Source organism: Mustela nigripes, chromosome 4 (assembly GCF_022355385.1).
Source record: "Mustela nigripes isolate SB6536 chromosome 4, MUSNIG.SB6536, whole genome shotgun sequence".
NCBI classification, from domain to species: Eukaryota; Metazoa; Chordata; class Mammalia; order Carnivora; family Mustelidae; genus Mustela; species Mustela nigripes.
Window position 1 is genome coordinate 163,430,729 of NC_081560.1, and position 26,018 is coordinate 163,456,746.

The 26,018-nt window shown below is 46.9% G+C and overlaps 2 protein-coding genes across 3 annotated transcripts in view; one reads left to right on the top strand and one right to left on the bottom strand.

The window, feature by feature from the left end:
- CNNM1 (cyclin and CBS domain divalent metal cation transport mediator 1) overlaps positions 1–15,663 on the top strand; it is a 60,592-nt gene extending 44,929 nt beyond the window's left edge. For both annotated transcript variants that reach the window (XM_059398320.1, XM_059398321.1), the window contains 5 exons: positions 1,584–1,747; positions 10,103–10,286; positions 10,432–10,581; positions 12,154–12,255; positions 13,239–15,663. In XM_059398320.1, the coding sequence (XP_059254303.1) occupies positions 1,584–1,747; positions 10,103–10,286; positions 10,432–10,581; positions 12,154–12,255; positions 13,239–13,318 (680 nt within the window). In that variant the 3' untranslated portion in view covers positions 13,319–15,663. The remainder of the gene's footprint in view (positions 1–1,583; positions 1,748–10,102; positions 10,287–10,431; positions 10,582–12,153; positions 12,256–13,238) is intronic.
- A 1,754-nt stretch (positions 15,664–17,417) lies between these two features.
- GOT1 (glutamic-oxaloacetic transaminase 1) overlaps positions 17,418–26,018 on the bottom strand; it is a 29,768-nt gene continuing 21,167 nt past the window's right edge. The window contains exon 9 of the mRNA XM_059398323.1: positions 17,418–17,991. Within this exon, the coding sequence (XP_059254306.1) occupies positions 17,852–17,991 (140 nt within the window). The 3' untranslated portion in view covers positions 17,418–17,851. The remainder of the gene's footprint in view (positions 17,992–26,018) is intronic.

The window sequence follows — 26,018 nt, forward strand, 5'->3', positions numbered from 1 at the left end:
GCTGGGGGAGCAGCAAGGGTCTGGGGGCACCCCCCAGGTTTCCGGCAGAAGTAATGGAGTATACGTGAGGGGCACTTTGGGAGACGAGGACACTGGAATTAGAATCCTTAATTCTATAATCCTATCAAGGTAGCGATTGTTATGGTTCTAAAGAGAAAAATGATGCTGCCTGTTGTTATTTTACCCTTTCCACTGTGTGGTTTGCCAGACAACGGTAACAGCTTGCAGCTAAACACACCATCAACCCTCAAGGACTCGCTCCAAATAGATGCTAATCAATTATCTTGACTGATGGCACCGTTACCTCCTGAGACAGGATTGAATTCCCGGGGTTCTCCCCTGAAAGCACAGGAGCGGAATTTCTGAGGAGCCAGACTCCGCACTGGAGCCCCTGAACTCAGTCTGTGTTCCGAGAAGCTCGCAGCACGCCCCTCCCCCTCTGGGGAAGGAAACATGGCATGGCACTCTCCCTCAGGTTGATTCTGTGCTTGAGATCAGGCTCGGGTCACCTGAAGAACCTCTCTTCCATTGATCCAGGGAGGGTAGTTCACATAATCCTTTTAGAAACCAAGGGCCGTGGTCTTAATTGAAGTTTCCCTAGAAGGTTCTTGAAAATGGGAAAACAAACCAACCAACCCTGACTCGGAACATTTAGGATGCCTGTGGATTATTCCAGTATCCCCTGCTCTCGTGTAAGCCTAGATGGAGTCCTGCCTTAGACCCACACTTTAGAGGACCTCACTTTGGCCCTCCTCAGTCCTACCCCTTTCTGTGGGGTGAGGAACTCACGGGGCCAGAGCCTGTGTTCTGCCTCTTGAACCACAATTCAGATGGAGGAACCCCGGAATTCTTTCTCTAAGCCACCCCAGGGGAAGGGGACTGGGAAGCCCCTAGGTCAGGGGCTGTTTGTCCCCATACAGCCCTGTATCATGTTTTCCACTTTAACAGAAATCCTAAGGAGTTGGACCTTGCCTTCCAAGTTATGCCAGCATAATTGTCAAGGACAAGGATGGAGCGAATTTTAACAGTTTCTTCATGTGACTCAAATCGGTACCCATATAGTTTGTGGGCCTCTGCTTGTCCAGGGTCCTGCCAGTGTTAGGGCAGACCTGAGTGATCCCTGCTAACTTGCTCACCACTACAAGGATCAGTCGTCTGTGCCTTCAGACCTAAGGCGTTCGCCTTTCTGAACAATGAGGCTTGTGAGCAGAGTTGAGATCCTGGCAGAGGGTCTCTCGCTTAGGAGGAGCTATACCCACACCCACAGCATGGTCCTCATCTCTGACATTAGTCCAAAGACCTGAACTGAGAGTGGCTGCGGACCACCTCTGCCCAGCTCCTCCCAGGTGCAGGGTATGGGGAGCTGGAGGGGCCTGAGCAGAGCCGAGCCCTGAGTCTCCGCTGTGAAGGGTGCGGGCCTGGGTCTAGCACCTGGGGTTAGCGTTGCCCAGAAGTCCCTCCGGCCCTCAGTAAACACCTCTCTCTCTCTCTCCCCTCGTCTCTGTCTTTCCATCCCCCTCTCTTTCCTCCCTGCCCACCTGTCCTTGCCTTTTGTCCCCTGGCCTCTCCCCCACCATCTGCAGTAAACCGGTCCCCTTCTCGCTGCAGCGGCTTGAACCGCTCCGAGTCTCCAAACCGCGAGCGCAGTGACTTTGGGGGCAGCAACACCCAGCTGTGCGGCAGCAACAACAACCTGTACACTCCTGACTACTCAGTGCACATCCTGAGCGACGTGCAGTTTGTGAAGGTAACTCCCCCGGGGGACCGTCCCCGTGCCAGCCAGCCAGCCAGCCAGCGGGCTGGGATGCGCCTCCCCGTGCCCCCTGCTCCCCGAGAACGCTGGCTGCTCGTGGTTCCCGGGCTTTATAAGGGCCCTGTTTTCAGTTAGCTTCATGACTGTTCATTATTTGTCATTTGTTTATGATATCCTGATCCCCATTTCATGGGTGGGGAAACTGAGGCACAGAACAAGAAGGCGTTAGCTTGCCTGAGACAAGTTGCCAGCGGAACTGTTTCCTTTGGATCCCCTGCCATTGGCACCAGATTGCTTTGTTTTTTTCAAGATAAATTTGCAGGTGATTAATAAACCAAGTGTCTAGAAGAAACTGTGCTATGGTTTGACGTACAATGGTGTATTTCTACATCTTACTGCTCCAGTGCAATTTGGCATGTGGGTTAACCACTAACCGTTTGTGTAACTGTCTTCCCCTTAGCCGTCACGGGGCTGGTAGAGCATCACTTGGCACAGGTCGGAGAGAGAAGCAGCGATGCTTACACCTTGTAGTTAAAGAGGAAGGGAGCTCTTTCTTTATACTTCTCATTGGGATTGGGATTGCACAGAAACGTTCTAGAGTTTCTTCCTTTGCTTGCTTTGATAGGTTTTGTTTGATTTGTTTTGTTTGCTAGCATTCTGCAAACCATTACATGCTTGGGCGGGGGAGATCAGGAGTGAGCCCCATTTCTCCAAGTCCAACAAAACACCCAATGAGTTCACTTGGTAAATTGCAGGCTGGATTACGAGAGATGTATCATTCACAAAGGTAGGAGGAGGTCCTCTCCTTCTGTTCAGAACACAAGCTCTGATCATTTGATAGCAGTGTACGCTGGCTGGTTTTCTGTGTTCCAGAACCTTGCAGACACCCTGAGCTAAAACTAAGGATGGAAAGTTAACAGAGGCTGGATCTGAGCCTGGAGGGCAGGGTGAGATAACTGTTTGTGGGGTACTCTGTGCATGTGATCTGTGGTTCCTTTGTCTGATTGATCCACTTAGTGTTACCACCGCCCTGTGAGGTAGGTCCTACTGTAATTCCCATTTTAGAGATGAAGACATTGGAGCTTGAGGAGTCTGAGGCCCCAGGGCTGGTGAGTGGCACAGCCAAGCTTCAGAGTTGGGTCTCTGTCTCCAGAGTCCAAGCCCTCAAATCCCTAGGCTTTAGGGAGAGTTGTGGGAAATCAGAGCGGAAGGAGCCCCAAGGAGAAGTGACTTTGGGAACTAACCCAGCAATACCCATGGGTCTATAATGACTGGAGACACTTAACAAATCCTGTATGACAAGGAAGGTAAAGAAAACTGAAGCCTGTGGTTCCCCGGAGGCCCTCTCATTGCAGGCCTTCCTCAGCAGTGGAGGTAGGAAAAAATGGGAGTGGAGAAGCTTTACTAGGTCAGCTCTCATTGGTTTGTAGTCCTTGTCACTTGGTTTGTGGGGAAAGAACTTGAAAGTCACAGTGTGAGTAAGTGCTCAACAGTACTGACCGCAGGCCTGCCCTGTGCTTGTCTCGGCATTGACAGGAGACTGTGGTGAACAAGACCGTAAGTTCTTGCCTTTCTAGAGCCTCCATGCTGGGGGGAGGGGGAGCAGAGAGGATAAACAAGTAACCACAGCATAAAGAACTGTGCGAGGGGGGTGGTCTCACAGCCCAAGCCCCTGTGAGGGGCTGCAGGAAGATTTTGCAAGGGTTTTTCATGTCCAACAGACTGAAGTTCCAGAACAATTATCAAGTCCAGGAAAAATTTGACTTCCAGTTTATTACCAACTTAGATAGAAAGGGGTGTCTCATGATTATCTGGGAGAGCTATTGAAGCCGTGATTAATCATAGTTAATGAATTGTGAATGGAGGCACCAAAGCATCCTTATGAATTTTTAAAAATTGTGTTTTGTAAATATCATTATTAGACTATTTGGCAGCTGTCTTACGGTCTTGATTGTGTGACCGTGACCAAGATGCCCCATCACCATCTGGTGGCAGAATCCCTAAATTGCAGGATGGTATTTTGGAGAATGAACGTCATAAAATCATAGGAGAGACAGCACCCTGGTTGAAGATTAACTTCTGAACACGTTGGCTGCAAAGTCAAAGTGTCCAGAAGGGCACACTTGCTTCTGGTTATTCCCAAGATAAACAGATCTCCATTTCCTTTGTAATTTAGTGGCTGCATGAGTTCTTAACTGGCCACATGTAAGAGAAGACTATTTGAACTCAAGCAATTGCTCAGAAATGCTTGTAGCTACAGTGATAAAGAGAGAATAAAAACACACTGCCTTTTGAGCAGTGGTTTGATTTCCTCAGTGAACGAGTCAATACGTGTTTATTAGCATTATTAATGGTTCTAGACACTACAGGCTACTCTAAGGAAATATAAACCTATCCTCTGCTTTATGAGGAGATTAAAATCTAGCTACGGAGAAGAAATGTAGGTTAAGCTGTAGTGACCCAGGTGATTATGAATTCGTATGGCTCATACTTTTAAGCACCATGTTGCTGGAGAATGTACCAGGCGTTTAAGGGTGAGGAAGGAATAGGAGGAGGGACACTGATGAACAGGCATGTGGAAGGCAAGTAGGCAGGTGCATTCAAGGGACAGTGAAGAAGCAGCTGAGCTAGTCCTGTGGTTGTGTGCAGGCCATGGGAGCACCACTGGCCACGCAAGTCCATGTTCTCAAAACTGGGCAGAGAGGTTCAGGTTGATCTGCTGGACCTTTGCTGTCCCGCCTGGGAGCCAGCAGCCACAGGCAGCTGCCGAGCACATGAAACGTGGCTCGTCCAAACCCATGAGCCGTAAGTATAAAATACTGCTGGATTCCAAGGACTTTACACACAAAAAAGAATGTGTGGTTCCCCATTCATAATTTTATGTTGATTCCATGTTGAAGTGAATTTTTTTTAATATGTTGGGTTAAATGCAACATTATTAACGTTAATTTCACCTATTAGTTTTTATTACTTTTAATGTGACTACAAGAAAAATTTTCAACTACCCGTATGACTCCCATTCTATTTCTGTTGGACGGTACCGTGCCAGAGAGGAAGACATTCTCAGATGGTTGAACAGGAGAACCAAAGTGACAAAAAGTCATGCTTGAAGCAAAACTAAAACTTAAAAAAAAGAAGAAGAAGAAGAACTGAAGGGGTTGGGCGGGAGAACGCTTGAATCTAGAAATGCAGCTGGAGAGAGGCTGTTTCCTGAATGCATTTTCTAGAGTGGTGCCTTGTCAACAATTTCTTTGAAGGTGACATGTTGACAGGGCAGTAGCTTGTGATTTTTTTTTTTTTTTTTACTTTAAAAAGAGGAAGCATTGTGAAAACACAGTTGTGAGACAGAGAGAGAAGGTAACCCGTGGTATGGTGCCTTTCCTTTAACACAACCATCCACCGACAGTGTGGGTCCTCTCCCAATCTCTGCCCCTGCCTCTGAACTGGGCAACTGCCCACCCCCACCCTCACCCCCAGAGCCATGCTTCTGCCCACTGATACTGGGTCCTAGCTGGGGTCGTCTGAATCTTCCCCTAACACCATCAACTAGTGGTTATCTAATGTCTGTGTGAATACCTCCATGTCAGGGAACTCAGTACCTTGTAAGAAAGGGATGCAGAAACAATACTTTATGCCCAGCTCCTTGTCTTACTCCAGAACAATGCTTAAAGAGGGTTAGAGTTCCTGGATCCTCGATTCCAGCTGACCGGAGGATGACATCCCTTTTCCTAAAGAACAAGAGAGAAGGGTATGGCTCACTGCACATGCAGCCTGGACAGAACCTTTCCAAAAATAAACAAAATACAGCACTTTGCAACACTCCCAAGAGGCTTCTGGCTTAGGGACCACAGCAAATGCAGCAGCTGATCGGAGCCCTGAACCCCCAAATCCATCTCAGTCAAACCAGAGCACACCCCCTTCTTTTTCCCTCCCTCCTGTCTTTCCTCACTCACTGTCTCTCCTCTCTCTCTCTTCCTCTTTTCATTGTTCCCACTTGGAATCTCCTTCCTTCCTCTACTTCGTCTTTTGCTTTATTTTCTTAGTTAAGGATTTACTTTCCTAAGATCTTGTCCTGCTTTGGCAGCCCCTCCACTCACTCCTTCTCCAGGGGCAGAGGGATCATGGCCCTGGCCCCCACCTACTTCATGATGTGCCGTCCAATATTTAGACATAATGAGAGGGTAGGTTTGACCCCTTTCTTTGAGGTGTATGCCCATGATAAAGTTAACTTGTGAGAGATGTATGTGGACGTGTTGAAAACAGTCATTTCTAACAGCTGGATGACATGTTCACTGATGTTATCTCATAATCTCTGGGCCTCTGTTCTGGGCTCAGAGAGGTTAATGATTTGGCCAAGGTTGCCCAGCTTGAAAGTGGCGAACCTGGGACGAAACTAGAAGACAAATCTAAACGAACTGTTGACCCAAAAAGAGTAACATCAAGTCTTTTGTTGAGCTTAGCAGGGTTCATTTAGGAAAATGTTCTGTCCTTTAAGACAGGAGAAGCTACAAGATCCCAAAGAAAGTTTCACCTAGGGGAAGGCTCTGGGCATGTTAGAGAATTGGGTTTGATGACAACCCATCTTTCTTTCAGTCATCAGATGCCTGTAGACCCCAAGCCTACAAAGCAGTTACTGGAACACCTGCCCGAAAGGACTGTGAAAGAAGCCTCCTGCAGCCAGGGACAGCCACACAGTGTCCAGAGCCCAGGCTGAGATGGTTGTCCCTGGGGAGCAAGAACAAAGTCCTTTAAATCCCGGTATCTAGGTTGCAGGGGTACCATTATGAGATTCCGGGGTTTCCCCCTCTGGAATTCCCCCGTCTCACTTCCCCTTCCATCTCCTTGGCTCCAAAGAGTGACCAGCACAGTGCACAGCCTAGGAGACAGTGCACTGGCTGGGATTCTGAAAGCTTGCTAACTGTCCAACTTTAGACAATCCCTCGACATTTCGGGACCTCATTTTCTGATCTGCACACTCAGGATCACAAGCACTCTCACACACTATAACAGCAAAGGAGATAACACAAATCCCAGTGCTCTGTAGGCCATAATACACTCTATGGATGGAAGGTTCCATCCTCATATCCCGACCTCTCCCTGCAAAAGTAAGCTCTTATGGGTAACATAGAGCTAGGCTTTCCACCAACATCTGAACACCTAGTATCAGTCCTATTCTGTAGGATATTTATAGAACTTCCAGCAATGTATATGATTCCCCCCCCCAAAAAAAATTAACCTAGTGATGCTTTAAATAAGAAAATGAGAAAAAATTACAAAGCAATTTGATGAAAAAGCTAGCAGGTCTGAATTTGTTACTCTCAGTAAATAAGTTTATCTGTGAGCTTCCTCGTCATAAAAGCAAAGAGGGCAAACCTAGTGGAATATTTGGATTCTCGTGTGATGTAAGGAAGTACATCATTTATCTATAGAAAGGAGGGTTGTTTTGTGTTGTTTTTTTTTTTTAATAGAAAGGAGCTTTTTCCTGGCAGTAATTCTTGAAGGGCTTATCCAACAGATTTCTATACAACTATGGAAGGCATCAGAAAGTAATACATATTGGCTTCATCTGTAGTTTTGCCAGAGTTTCTGTTCTTCATATGGAGGTTTCTTATTTCAGGCCTCTGTGCAAGCTGGGGGTCCAGTAGGAAAGTTGAACATCAGTGAAGGCAATTATCAAGGGGAGCCAAGATAATAATTGATTACAGGGGGCATTTCCAAGAGTCCAGAGCTGTGATTCTCACCCATGGTGTGCACTGGGATCACCTGGGGAGCTTGAAGTGCTCCTGATGTCTGCGTCCCACTCTCAGAGATTTGGATATAATTGCTTAAGGGTGTTGCCAGAGTTTCAGGATATTTTAAAGCTTCGCAAGTGGTTCTAATGTGCTGCCAAGGTTGAGAAGCACTGTCCCAGGAGGTATGAATAATTAGCATGTCGCTTTGATCCTTTCTCTGCAGCACTGCAAGTCCCTGAACCATCAGCATGGGCTGCATGACAGGCCGTTGGTGGTGAAATCTCTAACACATGCCTGATGGTCTGTATGATTGACTCAAGATAAGGTTTAAGACTGAGGGTAGGCTCAGAGTTGACATCTCCTGGGGAAATTTCAGAGCCTGACTTCTCTTCTCACTTCCCAACAGAGGGGCCTGCAAAAGTCGGCAATCCCATTGAATCTACTGAAGACTTTAGATGCTAAATGGAGACCCCAGTTGTTACATGCCTTAATACACAGAACATATCCTTTTGACCTGAAAAATATCAATGCCCGTCAACGCTTTGCCACTTTATCCATTTGACTCCTTTAAATGGAGAAAAGCAAAAACCTGAGAAGGACTGTGTCTGATTTTAACCAGGTCTTAAGTCATTGGTTCTCAGAGTGTGGTCTCTAAAGCAGCCGCGTCAGCATCACCTGGGAACTTGTTCGAAGTGCCCACCCGGGGCACCGCCCCAGACCAAGTGCATTAGAAACATGAGCAGTGGGGCCCAGCAATCTTGCCTTAACAAGCCCTCCAGGTGATCTTGATGCTGAAGTTTGAGAGTCATGGTTTTAAACCATCAAGAGAACTCTGTCCCCTCTAATGGACAATAGTATGGCTAGAAGCTTAGATCTCTGCATGTGTGTGTCCTATAAGAATCGCAGAAAGACACTTTCTTAATAGGTGTTTTGCAGTTTGATTAGTTGTGCTTGGAATTTGCTTGATCTGCATGCAAGATATCCCGAAGTCTGTTAGAGAAGGAAAGATGGATAATGTCCAACAGAGTAGTGCGTTCCCAACTTGAGGGAAAATAGAACATTTCTCTTTATGAAGAGGAAACGCTCATTGCCTAAACGGTTGTGGAGGTATTTCGGTGAAAATGGTTGTCAAACATTTGGGATGGGCACTAAATTTTAAAACATCCTGGAGGAACTGGAAGACCATAAGATCTAGAAAGTGTAGGAAGAACATCAGAGGATAATAAAGCAGGACAAATTAACTCACCTATTCAGTAAAAATGATCAGAGCACCCGCCCGTGCAGCAAAGAAACGAGGAAAGCCGGTGTGTGAGGAAGGCAGAAGTGAGATGAGCCCCAGGTGAGGAAGAGTCAACCCAGAGCATGTGAGGACAGAGTGGTCTAGGCTTGACTCTTGGCCTTGGGTTCTACCATCACCCACAGACCCCAGGATGGCCAGACATAGGGCGCATTCCAGCCAGTGGGGAAACGGGGACCTGGGAGCAGGTGCTGAGGAGTAAGCAGTTGGCGAGGGGCCGATGTCGGAAGAGCTCTTGCCAGATACCAAGCCAGCTTCTAGCAACCTCTGTTCCAAGTGGAAATCTTAACCATTCCCTCCCCTGTTTCCAGCTGCACACCCTTCCTGTTCCCACATGTAATCCCAATCCTGCCCGCTAAAGGAAAGAGGAGGACTATGAACAGTTTGTAGTTTTGCCAGTTGTCTAGCTAAATGCAGCGAAGACAGAAGGAAAACACTGAAGGGGCTGTGGTACATGGGAAGGATGTACCGCTATGGGCCATTTTCACTTTTCACCCGGGACCTTTCACTGAATAATGGCATCACGTTTCCATATTGGGTGGTGCAGAAAGCAGCCCCCCCCCTTTTTTTAACCAGAAACCAGGATATCAGGCAGACATACACCCAGAGAACAGGAATGACCGATAAACCTTTCCGTATTCCAGAAAAGACATTTGATCCATACTTTTCCTGCCTGGAGTTCTGGAAGCTCCCTTCTGCTCTGGCTAAGCCTGACTGTCTAGATGCTTCTATTTGTAGGTGAGGCTCGATACATCAGGAACATCACGAGTAAGATTCCTGTGATCTGAGGAGGCAACTGAGAGACCTCTGCTGTGCACTTTTCCCACACAGGAGTAGGAGCCCACATCCGGCCGTGGCCCAAGTCCAAATCAGAAATGCCCGTGTGCTCTGGGGCCTCAGCCTCCAGCTTCCTGACGGGAGGACCCAGAGCAACAGAATGTCCTTCCCATAGTCCCTAAATGATCCTTAGGATGGGGGCCCTTGGCAATTGCATGCATTTAAAACTTGTCTGTGGGTAGCTCCCCTGCTAAATTGAGGGTACCCTCCATCCTCTCCCGAGTCTCAGGAGAAGGTTTAATTCTTCCAGGTGCACTGAGGAGCCCAGAGCCAATAAAAAAGAGAGCGGGGACACATTGTCCCTCAACTTCTAGGCTGGTATGGCTTGAGAAGGGACCCAGTTCATGGATACTAGACCACAGAGGCCAGGGGTTCCAACACACCCTAGCAGAGCTGCTTCCGAGCTGGGAGAAGCTGACCGCATCCAGAGAGGACTCTGCCCCGTCCTCTTGAGCTTCCTCCCACTCTGCTTCTTTCCTCCAGATCACACGGCAGCAGTACCAGAATGCACTCACTGCCTGCCACATGGACAGCTCACCCCAGTCCCCTGACATGGAGGCCTTCACTGACGGAGACTCCACCAAAGCCCCTACGACCCGGGGTACGCCCCAGACCCCCAAGGATGACCCTGCCATCACCCTCCTGAGCAACAGGAACAGCCTACCGTGTAAGTCGGGTGGGTGGGCTGGCCGGAGCTGAGCGCAGCAACCCCCCTTCCTCCCTCACCCCTGCCCAGAGCTGCCATCCGAGGCCAGCTGGAGTCTCGGATCTTCTCCGAAGCAGGCTGGTCACACACTTGCTGTCCTCCCCAGGCAGCCGCTCAGATGGGCTGAGAAGCCCCGGCGAGGTTGTGTACCTGAGGATGGAGGAGATGGCCTTCACCCAGGAGGAAATGACAGACCTCGAGGAGCAGAGCACTCAGCAGCTCTCACTGTCTTCTGCAGCCATTCCTACGACAGCAGGTCAGGGAGGGAAATCAGGGTCCTCACTGTCGGGTTCTGGGATGGCCCCGGGGAGAGCCGGGCAAGGGACACCAGCCCCCATGTGATATTTCCCACCTCCTCTCACAGGGAGCGGGGGAAGGGAAACACACACACACACACACACACACACACACACACACACACGCCCCGAGCTCCAGCCCCTGCTCAGGCCCCTCCCTCCATTCTCCCAGGAAGATCTGATCTTAATAGGTAAGTTTCTTCCTTATGTTAAGAGATATAAATCACGGTGGCCAGATCATCAAGTAGCTTTGGGCATAAATGAGATAGCAAATACAGAGGGCATCTCATAGTGCTTGGTACCAGGCTCTGGGCATAGTAGGAAGTTCTCATTAGACCTGCCTTACACACGAGGAGACTGAAGTCAGCTGTTCCTCCTACTGACAGGGCTCTTCCCTTGCTTTGGGCCGGAGGTGATCTGTAGGACTTGTCCTGAACGCTGAGATCCTATCCCCTCCCTCTGAGACTTTGAACACTTCCATCTTGGCGGTGGTGTTGCTCCGAGCTCCCAGCGACCCACCAGTCCTGACACCCTCTTGTACCTGCCTTGCCGAGATCTACTTCTCCAAGCCTGCAGCCCGCCTGTGCTCCCCCCAACCCGTCCTCGCAGGGCAGCAGTTACCCCACCTGGCCTCCTAGACCTGCTCCAGTCCATAGTCTGAGACCCCTCAAGTCCAGGGCAATGATCCAACAAGTGCTCTTCATTTTTGTGGTCAGTAAGCCAATATATTTGAACTTGTGGCTAATTCAGAGTATCTGGGACATACAGAGTCACCATTCCAAGACCTGAATACAGAACGGATGTTCTTTTTCTCCCTTGCACACTGAACTTAGTGGCTAAAGCATGTAGCAAGAAATTGTATCAAAGACAAAAGAATGGAGAAGATAGTCTTTGGAGTTCGTCTAGTCCATCGCCTTGTGTGATACAGGGACCTCGTGTGAGGACCCTGAGGCCTAGAGAAGGGACTTGTCTGGTCTATAACACTGCATTGAAGCAAGCACCCCCAGAAGTGTCCACCACCCCACTCTGCCTCCCAGGTCAGGTCCTTACCTCATGGGCATTAAGGGCCTGGGCCTCTTCCTAGCTTTGAGATTCTGTGCCTCTGAACCCCCACTGGGTTCGGTGGGAGGTGTTAGAGACATGTGTTTAATTATTATTGAGTCCCATGATCTCCCGGGTCTGAGCAAGTATTAGAAGGTGATACCCCACCTCCAGAGTCCTCAGATATGCTTTGGGTCTGGCAAAGATACTGAACAGAGAACATCTTGTCCTCGTCTCCCCTCTCCTGCCAAAGAACGTTTGGATAGTTGGATTCTCACTCCTGAAATCTTTGTTCCTTTTGTGGCCCTGAAGTACCCCTTGCTGGCTGACAAAAGCCCACGGCTCCCTGGGCATCCCTCCCTGTCACAGCCACCACGGCCCTGCCTCTGGTTTTGAACTGCTACCTGCTAAGAAGCATTAGCCAGAGTCACCCTTCCTAGCTCCCTGGGTGTTGGCAAGACCTGAGTTCTTTCTTCTCCCCTTTCTCTCAGCGTCAGACAGTGAATGCTGTAATATCAACCTGGACACAGAGACAAGCCCCTGCAGTAGTGACTATGAGGAGACCGTGGGCAAGAAGCTGCTGAGAACCTTGAGTGAGTAGCTCTTTGCCCGGATGAAGGACTCCCACCACCTGGTCACTAGAAAAAGCATGTTAGGACATCACTCCTGGAGGAGGAACCGTTGACTCCTTGCAGGAACCTGATGAGTACACCCATGAAAATCCATAACTGGGCTTGGACCAGTACTGTGCCCTTGAGAGTTTGGGGATGTGTCCCATTTAGCTGGTGGTTATCTAGGACTGGGGTCTGCAAGCCATGGTCATGGCCAAATCCTGACCTCCCTCTCCTGCCTGTGAATCAGAGAGTCCTATAAATCAAGACTTATTGGATGCTAGACCCATTTGTTATCTATGGTCATAATGGCGTCATTGAGCGGTTGCAGCAGGGGCTAGGTGGCCTGCAGAACCTCTAAGATTTACTGTCTGATCCTTTAAAGAAAGAATTTGTGTCCAGGAGGCTTAGTAGCAAGGAAAGCAATATCCTTCATCGAAGGAAGTCGATAGCAGATAGAACAAGGTAAAAAATACTCCTTCCTAAAAACAACAGAGCTGGGGACGGACTTCTCCATCCTTGAGGACAATTATGGGATTATCCCACCTGCCTCATTGCAAGAGGGTTGTTTCCAAGCTACAGAATGTAGATGCGTGGGCATGGCTCCCAGCTACACCCACTAAAACCCTGGCTCCTGGAACATCACAGGCCGGAAGACCAATCCTCTCTCAGGTGTCTGACTGTGAGTTGGGCCAAGGCCTTCAGGGGATGGAGAGATGATCCTGAGGCATTATGTGGGCTTCACTCAAACCTCTGGGGGAGAATCTCCATTCCACTGATACTAGCCTGGCTTTTTGGAGGTGTTATCTAGGTAGAAAAGTGTTGCCTTTATTCTTCCAGATGTACCTATGCTGATACCTGCACCGGGATTCCATGCAGATTACTTCCTGCCAAACTGTCAAGGGCTTTGTCTGCATTTCTGCCTCTTCCCGGCCAGAAGGTGACCCTTACAAATTGTTTTCCAGGTGGTCGAAAACGGAAGAGGTCACCCGATGGAGAGAGAGCCTCTGAGGAGAACTCCAATTTAATGCCTCTGATCACATGACGGTGCCGAGTGTTTGCTGGGAATGTGAGATTCAGCATTGAGGGAGAACCCACCCTCCCATCTTCTGCGTCTCCCGAGGCCTCCCACAGGTGACAGAGCATTCTGCTTTCCTTACCACCTCCTCACCCCTCGCTGTCAGCTTGGCAGATTCCCCCTTGTTGCCTCCACTTTGACTCAGAACCTTGCTGTGGCCATGACGGATGGAGATGCCTCCGGTGGAACATGCTAGAAATGGTCTTTTCCACAGTACAGTCCGGGACTGGAGGAGAAATGACCCCAAGCTGACAATGCCACTCTGGGACCCCTGACTCCTTTTTTGTTCTTTGGGATCCCCTGATGCCATATTTCATGCTTCGCTCAGCTCAGAAGGTGCCACCGGTGGACGGGCACGGAGACAGTGGAGAAGCAGGTGTGAACGTCAGTGCAGGAGATGCCCCAAGATTTACTCCAGGACTTTAATGCAGTGGGACCCGGCTATGTTGGCATGGGATGGTACAGAACAGAAAACTGTCGGTGACCAGTTTCCTGTTAGATAAGGGTTCTAGCAGCCAGGGAAGTGTGTCTTGGCTGGAATGGAAAGACCGCGAGATGGAACCTCAAGTCACTGTTTTTTCCCAGGGACGTTATCTTTTTGGCTCCCAATTAGCAGTTCTCCATCCAGTCATAAATCTGCTCTGGAAGAGGAGCAGCAGAGAACAGAGACCAGACTGGGAGCCAGAGATGGAACTTCAGGTTTTAAGTTGAAATCAAAGCAAACAAACAGAAACTTACGTACAAAAATTCTAAGCTGTTGAAGCAAGTTTAGCCATGACAAACCAAAGAGTGCCCAGGTCAGCCAAGAAGGATGCAAACTCTCATGGGACTTCAGTGTGCATTACATGGGAACACTGGAGAATTGCTCTTCTGTTTCATCCGCTCCCTCCACTCCACCCCACCCCTTACTCCTCCACCCCAGCAGGTCAGCTAAGGGTACTTTATTCTAAGAACTTAGTAGATCTCTTTTTTCACCCGGATGTCAGAGCAGATGCAATTCCAAGTATGACCACCAGATGGCAGAATGACGCCATACCTACTTCAATACTAAAATTCAGCTCACTAACCACACCTCCGACAAACCTTCAGGAGTTATGTGGGAGTAAGTGAAGGTTGTCTTTGGGACACCTGTCTCCCATCTCTTGAGTTCCCTCTATCAGGGATCCAGTGATCCCATTCTGCCTGCTCAATCTCCAAACCATTCTCAAATCTTTACCAGGCTTACCTTGCCTTCCCCCAAAACCTTTAATGTCACACCCCCATACCCATTCAATCAGTAATCACAAGGGTTGGGGGGGGGGGACTGATAATTCCTCTGGGTTATTTGCATCTCAAAAGAAAATGCTAACCCAAAGGCACCTTTAACTCAGGGGTTCTTAATTTGGGGGTCACCCCAGGTGGGTCCATTATTGGACTTCAGAGGGTCTGTGAAACCCCTAATTTAACTGTCAGAGTTTAGTGTATGTGTTCTTACCTGTTTTGTCCAGAGGGCTAAAGCTGTCAGGAGATTCTCAAAGGTGTGAGACCCACAAAGGGTTAAAAACCACTATTTTAGTGAAACTTTCAGGCCGAAGTTTCTGCAATGCAGAGTGAAGTGAATAGGGGCCAGTCCGAGACAGACTTTGAGAGACAAGCGGTCTTCTCCAGTGTTTATCGAACCAATGGGGAAAGTTAGCACCTGCCAAGAAGTGAAGGTCTTTGGAAAGCCTTGGCACACCCCAGGGTACCGTCACCATGCCCCCATGTAATTTTGTCCCCTCTTCCCCACCAACCAGAGCAGGTGCTGCAGATGGGAGGGCCACAGCACGTGGAAGGACTTTCCAGCTGGAGATGCCCTTTCCTGCAATGGATGATTGACTTCTCTCCCCGTGCCCGACTCTCCCTGAGGCTCAGCAGTGCATGACCCCTAGAGAACCCCATAGCTGCCACCCATCCCCAACACCTGCTCCTACCTAATAGGAATAGGCCAAGCGTCAGCCCCTCCATGCTGGGCACCTGAGACCCAAACTGGCCAACAGTGAGTTTCCAACAAGAACTGTCATCATGCAGTCTTCTGGCCTGGCTGGCCACTGGCCGGACAGGGCCTGACTGGCTAATCTTCATGACCCCTCAGGCCACGGGGCTCAGGCCACTGCTGCTGCATTACATCCATCCTTTGCAAATTCCCAAAGGAGCCTGTCACCACTCCTCCCCGCCATTCCCTGCTCCATTCAAGATTTTCTTCAGGTTAAAAAAAAGTTTAAAAAAAAAAAGAGGATTTTAAAATAAAGCATTTATGAAGGCTTAATAAATTGTAAATTTTTAAATAAAATGAAAATGCTTTTCCTGGAATGTTTTTCTCGCCCTTAGAAGAGCTCAGTTCTGATGTGGTTTTACATTTGATGAAGGTCCAGTGGAGCACAGGGATAATATCTCAGCTGCGGCCCACCTGCTGAGGAGGTGCAGTTCTCAAGGACAGGTGTGAAGCTGCGGCTTAAGTTACAGGAAAGTCCTTGCATTCTACTCTGGGCCCCAGATGGGTAACGTTTTACTGCAGCAAATGCCAGCACTAAAACAGAAAAACTCAAATGAGCAGCCAGAGTGTGAATGAGGACAAAAAGTAACGAGAAGGGCTGGCATTTGTTGAATCCACGTGATGGGAAAGGAACTGGACTGGGCACCTTCCAAGTTCAAGGTCTCGGGGGCCAGCCCCTGAAGCAATGTGCTGGGCACACTGCCTCGCTTCCCCAGACCCACTGGAGAGGAACCAAAGTGCCACAACTCCTTTGATTTCCAGCCAAAGGCTGGAAAAGTCACAGGGAGTGGGTCAGGCATATGGGTCAATGTTAAGCCAACCAATACCAGCGGGAGGCGAGAACTAGGCAGGTGAGGTGTGTTTGGGCATCTAGTAGTATCTTTGTGGAAGGCAAGCTGGAATTTGATACCTATCAGGGGTTTCTCAAACCCCTACCAAGGTCAAGGTCAATGGGTGGCCTATGGACAACTACTGATTCCTCCCAGGAGCCTCCTGAGTTTGCTACCCAGCAGCAGTTGTTTTGGTGAGGGCTTTCTGTGCCTGAGTACTGTGCTAGGTACACATTTGCTTGTTTCTGTCTCAAAACCACCCTGCAAAGTTTAGATTCCGAAACAGGCTCTGAGTGATTAAGTGAAACAGGCTCTGAGTGATTAAGGTTACATGGCAAGTAGCAGAGTCTGGTGGTGGGAGCACCCCTCCGTCTGAGGAGACGAATCACAGAAGGAACAGTCTTGCCTCCCGGAGTGCGCGGTGCGCACCTGTATGAGAGGCCCCATGAACACCGACCGTGGTGAAGAAATCCGGACAACTCCTGAAGCCCAGCTCTCCGCAAACCCAACACAAAACACTTTTTTCACGTGAGCACGGAGGGGACTAGAACACTAAGGGGGAACACCAGCCTATGTGTCTGGATAGAAGGAGGACCCAATTATCCTTGATTGGGGCTTTTTTTTTTTTTTTTTTTTAACACAAAAAAGTATTTTAGCACTTTGGTAGGGACATTTTGGTTTAAAGAAGTGCTGTTAACCTTTTTTTTTTTTTTCATCAAAGTCTTCCTCCAAGAGAAAAAATTAAATTCTCCCTAACAAGAGAAATGAAATACTAAGAACCAAGACTTTGTGGGGTAGGTCTGCGCTGGGGAGAGCTACACCCGCTTTACAGTCTCAGACTTCTTTTGCCCCCTTCAAGGTACTGTCCCCTCCTAGTTTTTTCTTAAGCAACTAGCAAACTCCTCTAGAGCATTCTCTTTAGACTATGGCTTGCAACCCATGAGTGGATCACAAAATCAATTCCACGGGTCTCAATTCAACTTTCATTTCTTCAGTGAAACAGAACCCAATAGGACAGAAACTATCAGGACACACTGCTCACAGCAAGGGTAAATACTGTTGTGTAAAACTTCTGTTTCAGTGTGTGTGTGTGTGTGTGTGTGTCTGTGAGAGAGAGAGAGAGATGTAAAGCTACCTCTTACCTTGCTCGCCCCAGAGAGCTAAAGCTTAAGGCTAGGGACAACACAGCCACAGAGGAAGAGCAGGAGACAGACACTCTGGGTGGAGATGACAAGTTTTAATGACACAGCCAACACTCACAATCACAGTTGGCTCTTCAGACAACTTGATCTTTGGGGCAGGATTTTTTTGTGCAGAGTCAAGCAATACACAGAAGCACAGGAGCGACAGAGGTAACATTCTGGCTTCTAGTGAGGGAGCAAGATAACTACCTCTCATGATCAAAGTACCTTTTTATTCTTCTTAAATAAAAACCTGATTTACTCTGGCCTCCCAAGAGGCTCTGATCCCAGGCCCCCATTCCTTGACAAGGGATGTTGCCCTGTGCGGGGCCGCCTTAACCAGAGGCCACCTCACCAGAGCCGGTTCCAGTCCTCCAGAGTCTCTTATCCACAACACACAGAGCGAGGCTGGCGCAGGCAGGGAACACACGGGACAGAGGGCCGCTTTGGTGGTGCTGGTTCGGGTGCTGCTTCTTCAGTGGATTTTGGTGACCGCTTCATGGATGGAGGTAGCCACATAATCTAGATTTTTCGTGGTTAAGCCACACATGTTGATCCGACCACTTGGCAGCAGGTAGATGTGCTTTTCGTTGACCAGATATTCAACCTGCTTGGCTGTTGAAAACCAAAAGAAATATGATTTAGAGTAGGAGGCATCCTCTCAGCAATAGAGGTTCAGAGATTCCGTAACATTTGCCTTTTTCCTTCTTTCCCCCAACACAAAGAAGCAAAATAAAAGGAATTAAAAAAAAAAAAAGGATTTTATTTATTTATTTGACAGAGAGAGAGATCACAAGTAGGCACAGAGGCAGGCATAGAGAGAGGGAGGGAAGCAGGCTCTCCACTGAGCAGAGAGCCCAATGCAGGCCTCGATCCCAGGACCCTGAGATCATGACCTGAGCCAAAGGCAGAGGCTTTAGCCCACTGAGCCACCCAGGTGCCCCAAAAGGAACTATTTTTATCCAACCCCAAAACATAGGGAAGTATGCTCAATTGATTCATACTTCTAATCCCCAGAAAGTTTAATATGGCTCCTCCTGATGGGAAACTTTAATCTGGGACTACCTCCCAATGGAAGGTTGCATGTTACCTTCACCGAGACATCTTCTGAAACAACCCTCAGACTTAAGAACATTCCACTGATACGAAAAACTGGTTTGGAGGGCTTCCTTCAGCTCTTCCTTAACCTCCGGAAGGAAGGCGGCTTGTTTCTCCCCAGAAATGGAGCAGCAAACTCTCTTTGACGTCTGCGTGTCACAGCACATTGTCCAAGGTCCCACACTAGAGGTAGTGGGTAAGCGCTTGCTAGGTACCATGAACCTGCAGGCTGAGACACTGCCAAGCTCCTGTGACCTGATACTTCTCAGGTCCCTCACTCACACACAGAAGAGCTATCCCACGTGTCTGCAGAAATGCTCATGCAGGAAACAGGAAGGGGCTGCCTATTCTTCTCTTATGCCACAATCTCTAGAGACTTTTGGTTTACTGCAAAGCTCTGAGACAATTTTATCCGATTTTTGCCTAAATAATTAGCACCCTTAATTAGCACCACTGATTTGGAGGAATGGGCAACTGTCATGGACTGGAGGTTTGTGTCCCTTCAAAACTCTGGATTGAAACCCTGACCTCTAATGCGATGGCATCAGGAGCTGGGGCCTCTGGCAGGTAATGAGGTCCGGGTGATGCCTGGAGAGGAGAGCCCCTGTGTTGGCAGGAGGGCCCTCATAAGAGACTAGAGAGCTGGTGTGTGTTGTGCATGTGCTCTCTCTCCCTTTCCCTTACCCCCAGCATGGGAGGACACAGCAAGAAGGCAGCCAACTGGAAACCAGAAGAGAGCCCCCACCAGAACTGACCATGCCAGACTCCCATCTCAGACTGCCTGGCCTCTAGAACCCTGAGAAAGAAAGGCCTGTTGTTGGGGCACCTGGGTGGCTCAGTGGGTTAAGCCTCTGCCTTTGGCTCAGGTCATGATCCCAGGGTCCTGGGATCAAGCCGTGCATCGAGCTCTCTGCTCAGCAGAGGGCCTGCTTCCTTCTCCCCCTCTGCCTGCCTCACTGCCTACTTGTGATCTCTCTCTCTGTGTCAAATAAATAGATAGTATCTTTAAAAAATTTAAATTAAAAAAAAAAAAAGAGAGAGAGAAAGAAATGTCTGTTGTTGAAGCCACCCAGCCCATAGTATTTTGTTACAGCTGCCCAAACTCATACGGTAATAAAATCCTAGTAATCAGAGGAGCAGAGAGAAGCAAGATGGTCAAAGAGTACCAGTCCTTGTTTCATCTGGTCCCTTGAATTTAGCTAGATCATTCTGAACACCTATGAATTCAACCTGAGATGTAAGAAAAGAATTGCTGGAATTCTACAAATAGAAAGGTGACCACTTTTTGCAAAGGTGGGAGGTGTAAAGTCAATCAGAAGGCATTTATGGGAAGATAAACAGCAAGGGAGGGAGCCTCCAAAAGCCAGCTACTGGGAGTGATAGAGCCCCAGAGTCCAAAATCAGAACTTTTAGAAATCTGCTCCAGTGAGAGACATCCCTGCCTGAAAGATGCTCAGGTAACCAAGAGGGGCAGAATCCTAGGTGAGACAGTGTAGTCTCAGGATCCCTGGGGGTCACAGAAAGAAGGGGTGCCTGAGCCATTCCAGTGCTTGGGAAACCAGATTGAAAGTGAGGGGGCGGAGAACCATTTATTATGCCAATGGACAGCAAAAGAAAGCTGGTAGCAATTTTCATATTGGACCTAAATTAGGTTTTAAACCAAAGACTGTAGTAAGGGATAAAGAGGGACATTATATCACTTAAAAAGTCTACCCAACAAGATCTAACAATCATAAATATTTATGATCCTAACTTGGGAACAGCCAATTATATAAACCAATTAATAACTAAATTAAAGAAACACACTGCTAATAATACAGTAACAGTAGGGGACTTCTACACTTCACTCACAGCAATGGACAGGTCATCTGAACAGATCATTAAGGAAACAATGGCTTTGAGTGACCCACTGGACCAGATGGACTTCACACATAAGAGCATTCCATCTTAAAGCAAAAGAATACATATTCTTCCTGAGTACATATGGAACATTCTCCAGGATAGTTCACATACTGGGTCACAAATCAGGTCTCAACCAGTACTTACAAACTGGGGTTGTTCCCTGCATATTTTCAGACCACAGTGCTTTAAAACTTGAAATCCGTCACAAGAGGCAAATTGGAAGGAATTCAAACATTTGGGATTGAAGAGTATCTGACTAAAGAATGAAGGGGTTAACTAGGAAATTGGAATTTTAAAAACTTACGGAAACAAATGAAAATGAAACACAACCTTTCAAAATCTTTGAGATATAGCAAAGGCGGTTCTAAGAAGGAGTATATAGCCATATAAGCCTTTCTCCAAAAAAAAAAAAATCTCAAATACACAAGCTAACCATACACCTAAAGGAGCTGGAGAAAGGACAGCAAATAAAGATTAAATAATACAGATTATAGCAGAAATCAATGAAACAGAAACCAAAAGAAGAGCAGAACAGATCAATAAATCTAGAAGTTGGTTCTCTGAAAGAATTAGTAAGACCAATAAACCCCTATCCAGAGTATCAAAAAAAGAGAGAGAGAGAGAGAGAACCCAAACTAATAAAATCATGACTGAAAGAGGAGATCACGACCAACATGAAGGAAATACCAACAATGTTAACAACATATTAGGAGCAACTGTCTGCCTACAAATTAGGCAATATGGAAGAAATAGATGCTTTCCTGGAAACATATAAACTACCAAAACTGAAAAAACAGAAAACCTGAACAGACCCATAACCAGCAAGGCAGTTGAAGCAGTAATCAAAAATCTCCCAACAAATGAGTCCAGGTTCACACAGCTTCCCCAGGTAATTCTATCAAACATTCATTCATTCATTCATTTAAGATTTTATTTATTTATTTAACAGAGAGACACAGCAAGAGAGAGAGAACACAAGCAGGAGGAGTGAGGGAGGGAGAAGCAGGCCTCTTGCAGAGCAGGGAGCCCAAGGACGTCTGGGTGGCTCAGTTGGTTAAGGAGCTGCCTTCGGCTCAGGTCATGATCCCAGTGTCCTGGGATGGAGTCCCACATCGGGCTCCTAGCTTGGCAGAAGACTGCTTCTCCCTCTGCCTCTGCCTGCCGCTCTGTCTGCCTGTGCTCACTCGCGCCCTCTCTCTAAAAAAAAAAAAAAAAAAAAAAAGAGCAGGGAGCCCAATGTGGGGCTTGATCCCAGGACCCTGGGACCATGACCTGAGCCAAAAGCAGATGCTTAACAATTGAGCCACCCAGGCACCCCTCCCTTCCAAACATTTAAATAATACCTATTCTTCTGGAGCTGTTTCAGAAAATGGAAAGGGAAGGCAAACTTCCAGATCATTCTCTGAGCCCAGCATTACCTTGAAACCAAACAAAGATGCCCAACAAAAAGGAGAATTACAGACCAATATCCCTGATGAATATGGATGCCAAAACTCTCACCAAGATACTTGCCAGTAGGCTCCAACTGTACATTAAAAGGATTACTCACCACAAGCAAGTAACATTTATTCCTGGGCTGCAAGGATGGTTCAACATTTGCAAATCAATCAATATGGTACATCATATTAATGAAAGAAAGGACAAGAGCCATGAGACTCTCTCAATTGATGGAGAAAATGCCTTTGACAAAATACAGTATCCTTTCTTGATTAAAACTCTCCACAGTGTAGGTATAGAAGGAACATACCTCAGTATCAAAAGTGATAGACAAAAAGCCCAGGGTGAGTATCATTCTCAAGGGGGAAAAACTGATAGCTTTTCCCTTAAAGTCAGGAACATGACAGCGATGCCCACTCTTACCACTGTTTTTCAACATAGTACTAGAAGTCCTAGCCTCAGCAATCAGACAACAAAAAGAAATAAAAGGCATTCAAAATGGCAAAGAATAAATCAAACTCTCACTCTTTGCAGATGACATACTTTAGGTGGAAAACCCAAAAGACTCCACCCCAAAATTGCTAGAACTCATACAGGCGTTTGGTGAAGTGGCAGGATATAAAATCAATGTACAAAAGTCAGTTGCATCGCTATACACTACCAGTGAGACAGAAAAAAGAGAAATTAAGGAATCGATCCCATTAACAACTGCACCAAAAACCATCAGAGACCTCGGAATAAACCTAACCAAAGAGGTAAAAGATCTGTATTCTAAAAACTGCAGAACACTTATGAAAGAAACCAAGGAAGACACAAAGAAATGGAAAAACATTCCATGATCACAGATTAGAAGAATAAATATTGTTAAAATGTCTATGCTACCCAATCTGCATGTTCAATGCAATCCCTATCAAAACACCATCGACATTCTTCACAGAGCTGCAACAAATAATCCTAAAATTTATATGGAACCAGAAAAGACCCCAAATAGCCAAAGGAATGTTGGGGGAAAAAAAGAAACAAACAAACAAACAAAAAAAACCCCAAAGCTGGTGGCATCAAAATGCCAGACTTCAAGCTCTATTACAAAGCTGTCATCATCAAGACAGTATGGTACTGGCACAAAACAGACACATAGATCAATGGAACAGAATAGAGAGCCCAGAAATGGACCCCCAACTCTATGGTCAACTAATTTTCAACAAAGCAGGAAAGACTGTCCAGTGGAAAATATAGCCTCTTCAACAAATGGTGTTGGGAAAATTGGACAGCCCCATGCAGAAGAATAAAATGGAGCCATTTCCTTATACCACACACAAAAATAGAATAAAAATGGATGAAAGACCTGTATGTGAGAAAGGAATCCATCAAAATCCTAGGGGAAAACACAGGCAGCAATCTCTTCAACCTCAGCCACAGCAACTTCTTGCTAGTCAGGTCTCCAAAAGCAAGGGAAACAAAGGCAAACATGTACTAAAATGACTTCATCAAGGTAAAAAGCTTTTGCACAACAAAGGAAACCACCAAAAGATAACCCAAAGAATGGGGGAAGCTATTTGCAAATGACATATCAGATGAAGAGCTAGAATCCAAAATCGACAAAGAACTTATCAAACTCAACACCCAAAGAACAAATAATCCAATCAAGAAATGGGCAGAAGACAGGAACATACATTTCTCCAAAGAAAACATTCAAATGGCCAACACACACATGAAAAAATGATCAACATCACTCAGCATCAGGGAATTACACATCAAAACCACAGTGAGATACCACCCCAGACCAGTTGGAAGGGCTAAAATTAACAAGACAGGAAACAAGAAAGGAACCTTCTACACGGTTAGTGGGAATGCTGGTACAGTCCTTCTGTAAAACAGACAGAGGTTTGCCAAGAAGTTACAAACAGAGCTACCCACCCAGCAATTGCACTACTAGGTATTTAACCCAAAATACAAATGTAGTGATCTGAAGGGGCACCCACACCCCAATGTTGATGGCAGCAATGTCCATAATAGCCAAACAATAAAAAGAGCCAAGATGTCCATGGAAAGACGAATAGCTAAAGATGATTTGGTTTATAGATACAATGGAGTATTAATCAGCCATCAGAAGGGATGAATACTTACCATTTACCTTGACATGGATGGAACTGGAGGGTATGTTGAGTGAATAAGTCAATCAGAGAAAGACAATTGTATGGTTTCATTCCTTTGTGGAATGTAAGGAACAGTACAGAGAATCATAGGGGAAGGAAGGGAAAACTGAATGGGAAGTCATCAGAGGGGGACAAACCATGAAGAGTCTCTTAACTATGGGAAACAAACTGAGGGTTGCTGGAGGGGAGGTTGAGGAGAACAGGGTAACTGGGTGATGGGCACTAAGGAGGGCACACGATGTGATAAGCACTGGGTTATACGCAACTGATGAACTACTGAACACCAAATATGAAACTAATGGTGTACTGTATGTTGGGCAACTAATTTATTTTTAAATAATTTAATAAAAAAATAATCAGAAGTAAACACTATGTGCCAGGCAGTATTCTACACTTCATATTAATTCAGTTATGCAGAGGGAAGTTAGAAGAGCTTCTCAATATCAGGCAGCTAGTCAGCAATGGGTCTGGGCTTTCAAGGCAGGCAGTGTTAACTCCTAAGTCTGAGCTCTTAGCCACGAGGCTAAGCGGCCTTTGTATGGAAAACGTAAAATCTGGACTCTGTACCCAGTGCTACCAAAGCAAGGTCATCTTCAGAAGTCACCCTGGACAGCACTGAGGTGTGTGAACTACAGTCAGGCAAGGACACAAGGCCCAACCTCACACACCATCAGAGCCACCACTATTTGTAAAGCCGGACGCCCACTGGCAGAAGTGGATCCAGAGGTCCAACCTTGTTTTTTGTGTCTTTGTTTTTAAGATTTTATTGCTAAGGGGCACTGGATGGCTCAGTCCTTAGGCATCTGCCTTTGGCTCAGGTCATGATCCCAGGGTCCTGGGATCGAGCCCCATATCACATCCGGCTCCTGCTCGGCAGGAAGCCTGCTTCTCCTTCTCCCCTTCCACCTGCTTGTGTTCCCGCTCTCGCTGTGTCTGTCAAATAAATAAAATCTTAAAAAATTTTTTTTTTATTGTTAAGTAATCTCTACACCCAGTGTAGGGTTCAAACTCACAACCTCGAGACCCAGAGTTGCATGCTCCACCACTGAGCCAGCCAGGATTCCCAGCCCTGTCTTTTTTTTTAATGAAAATGAAACTTCTCTCCTTTCATCAAGGGAGGGGAGCATCACAGTTCAGAAGCTAAATTTATAGACTCTCTCCCTAGAAAAAGGCCAATACACACATACATAATTTTTCAAATATCATTTTAGGGGCTTCACAGATCTGCCAGAGCAGAACACAGACGACATGCTGCCAACCCGTTCTGAAGGACAGAGTGCCATCAGGGAGCACCACAGCAGGAGCACGGTACAACCAAGATGGTGGGTACAATCCCTGCAACTGTTCTATTTTAAAATTCTTCCTCATAAAATGTTGGGAGGGAAAAACCAAACAAAACAAAACACGTTTTTAAAAAGGATAAATAGCGCCAGGTGCTAAAAATGTCACTTATGTGTTATAGGCACAGGTCTGTTCTCACCATTTTTTAATTCATAATAAAACTAACTTCCTACTCTGAGAGTGGATAATATGGGTATTTTATAGGGAGACATCCCCACCTTGTGAGCTTTGAGAGTATTACTCCTAAATACCATTTCCATTATACTTAATAGTCTTAAAAATGATAAAGGATGATTTTACTTATTTAAGTGAACTAATGCCCTATTCCAGAATCCCAAGTACACCTATGGCTAACTGAGCCATCCCTTTACTTTCCGGGAAGCCTCATTTTACCCCAAAGTCTTCCTAGGGGTCTAGTTATACGCAGTTGCCGCCACCTTTCTTGTATTTCCTTGTATTTCCTTCCTTCCTTCCAGTAAACCAGGGTTGCCTGTGCTACCCAGCACCTCTCATGTTCCACTGACTTACCCATGCCAGGCACAAACTGTCCCTAGAACCACATGGACACAAGCTCCACACCCAGGCGAATGGCCACATCAGCACCAGGTGACCTGTGGCTTGGCCAGTAGGTGCTCAGGAATTACTTATTAAGTGAATGAATCCTGTCATCAGAAGGACAACTGATTGCTAATAAGCCCCACTGATGGC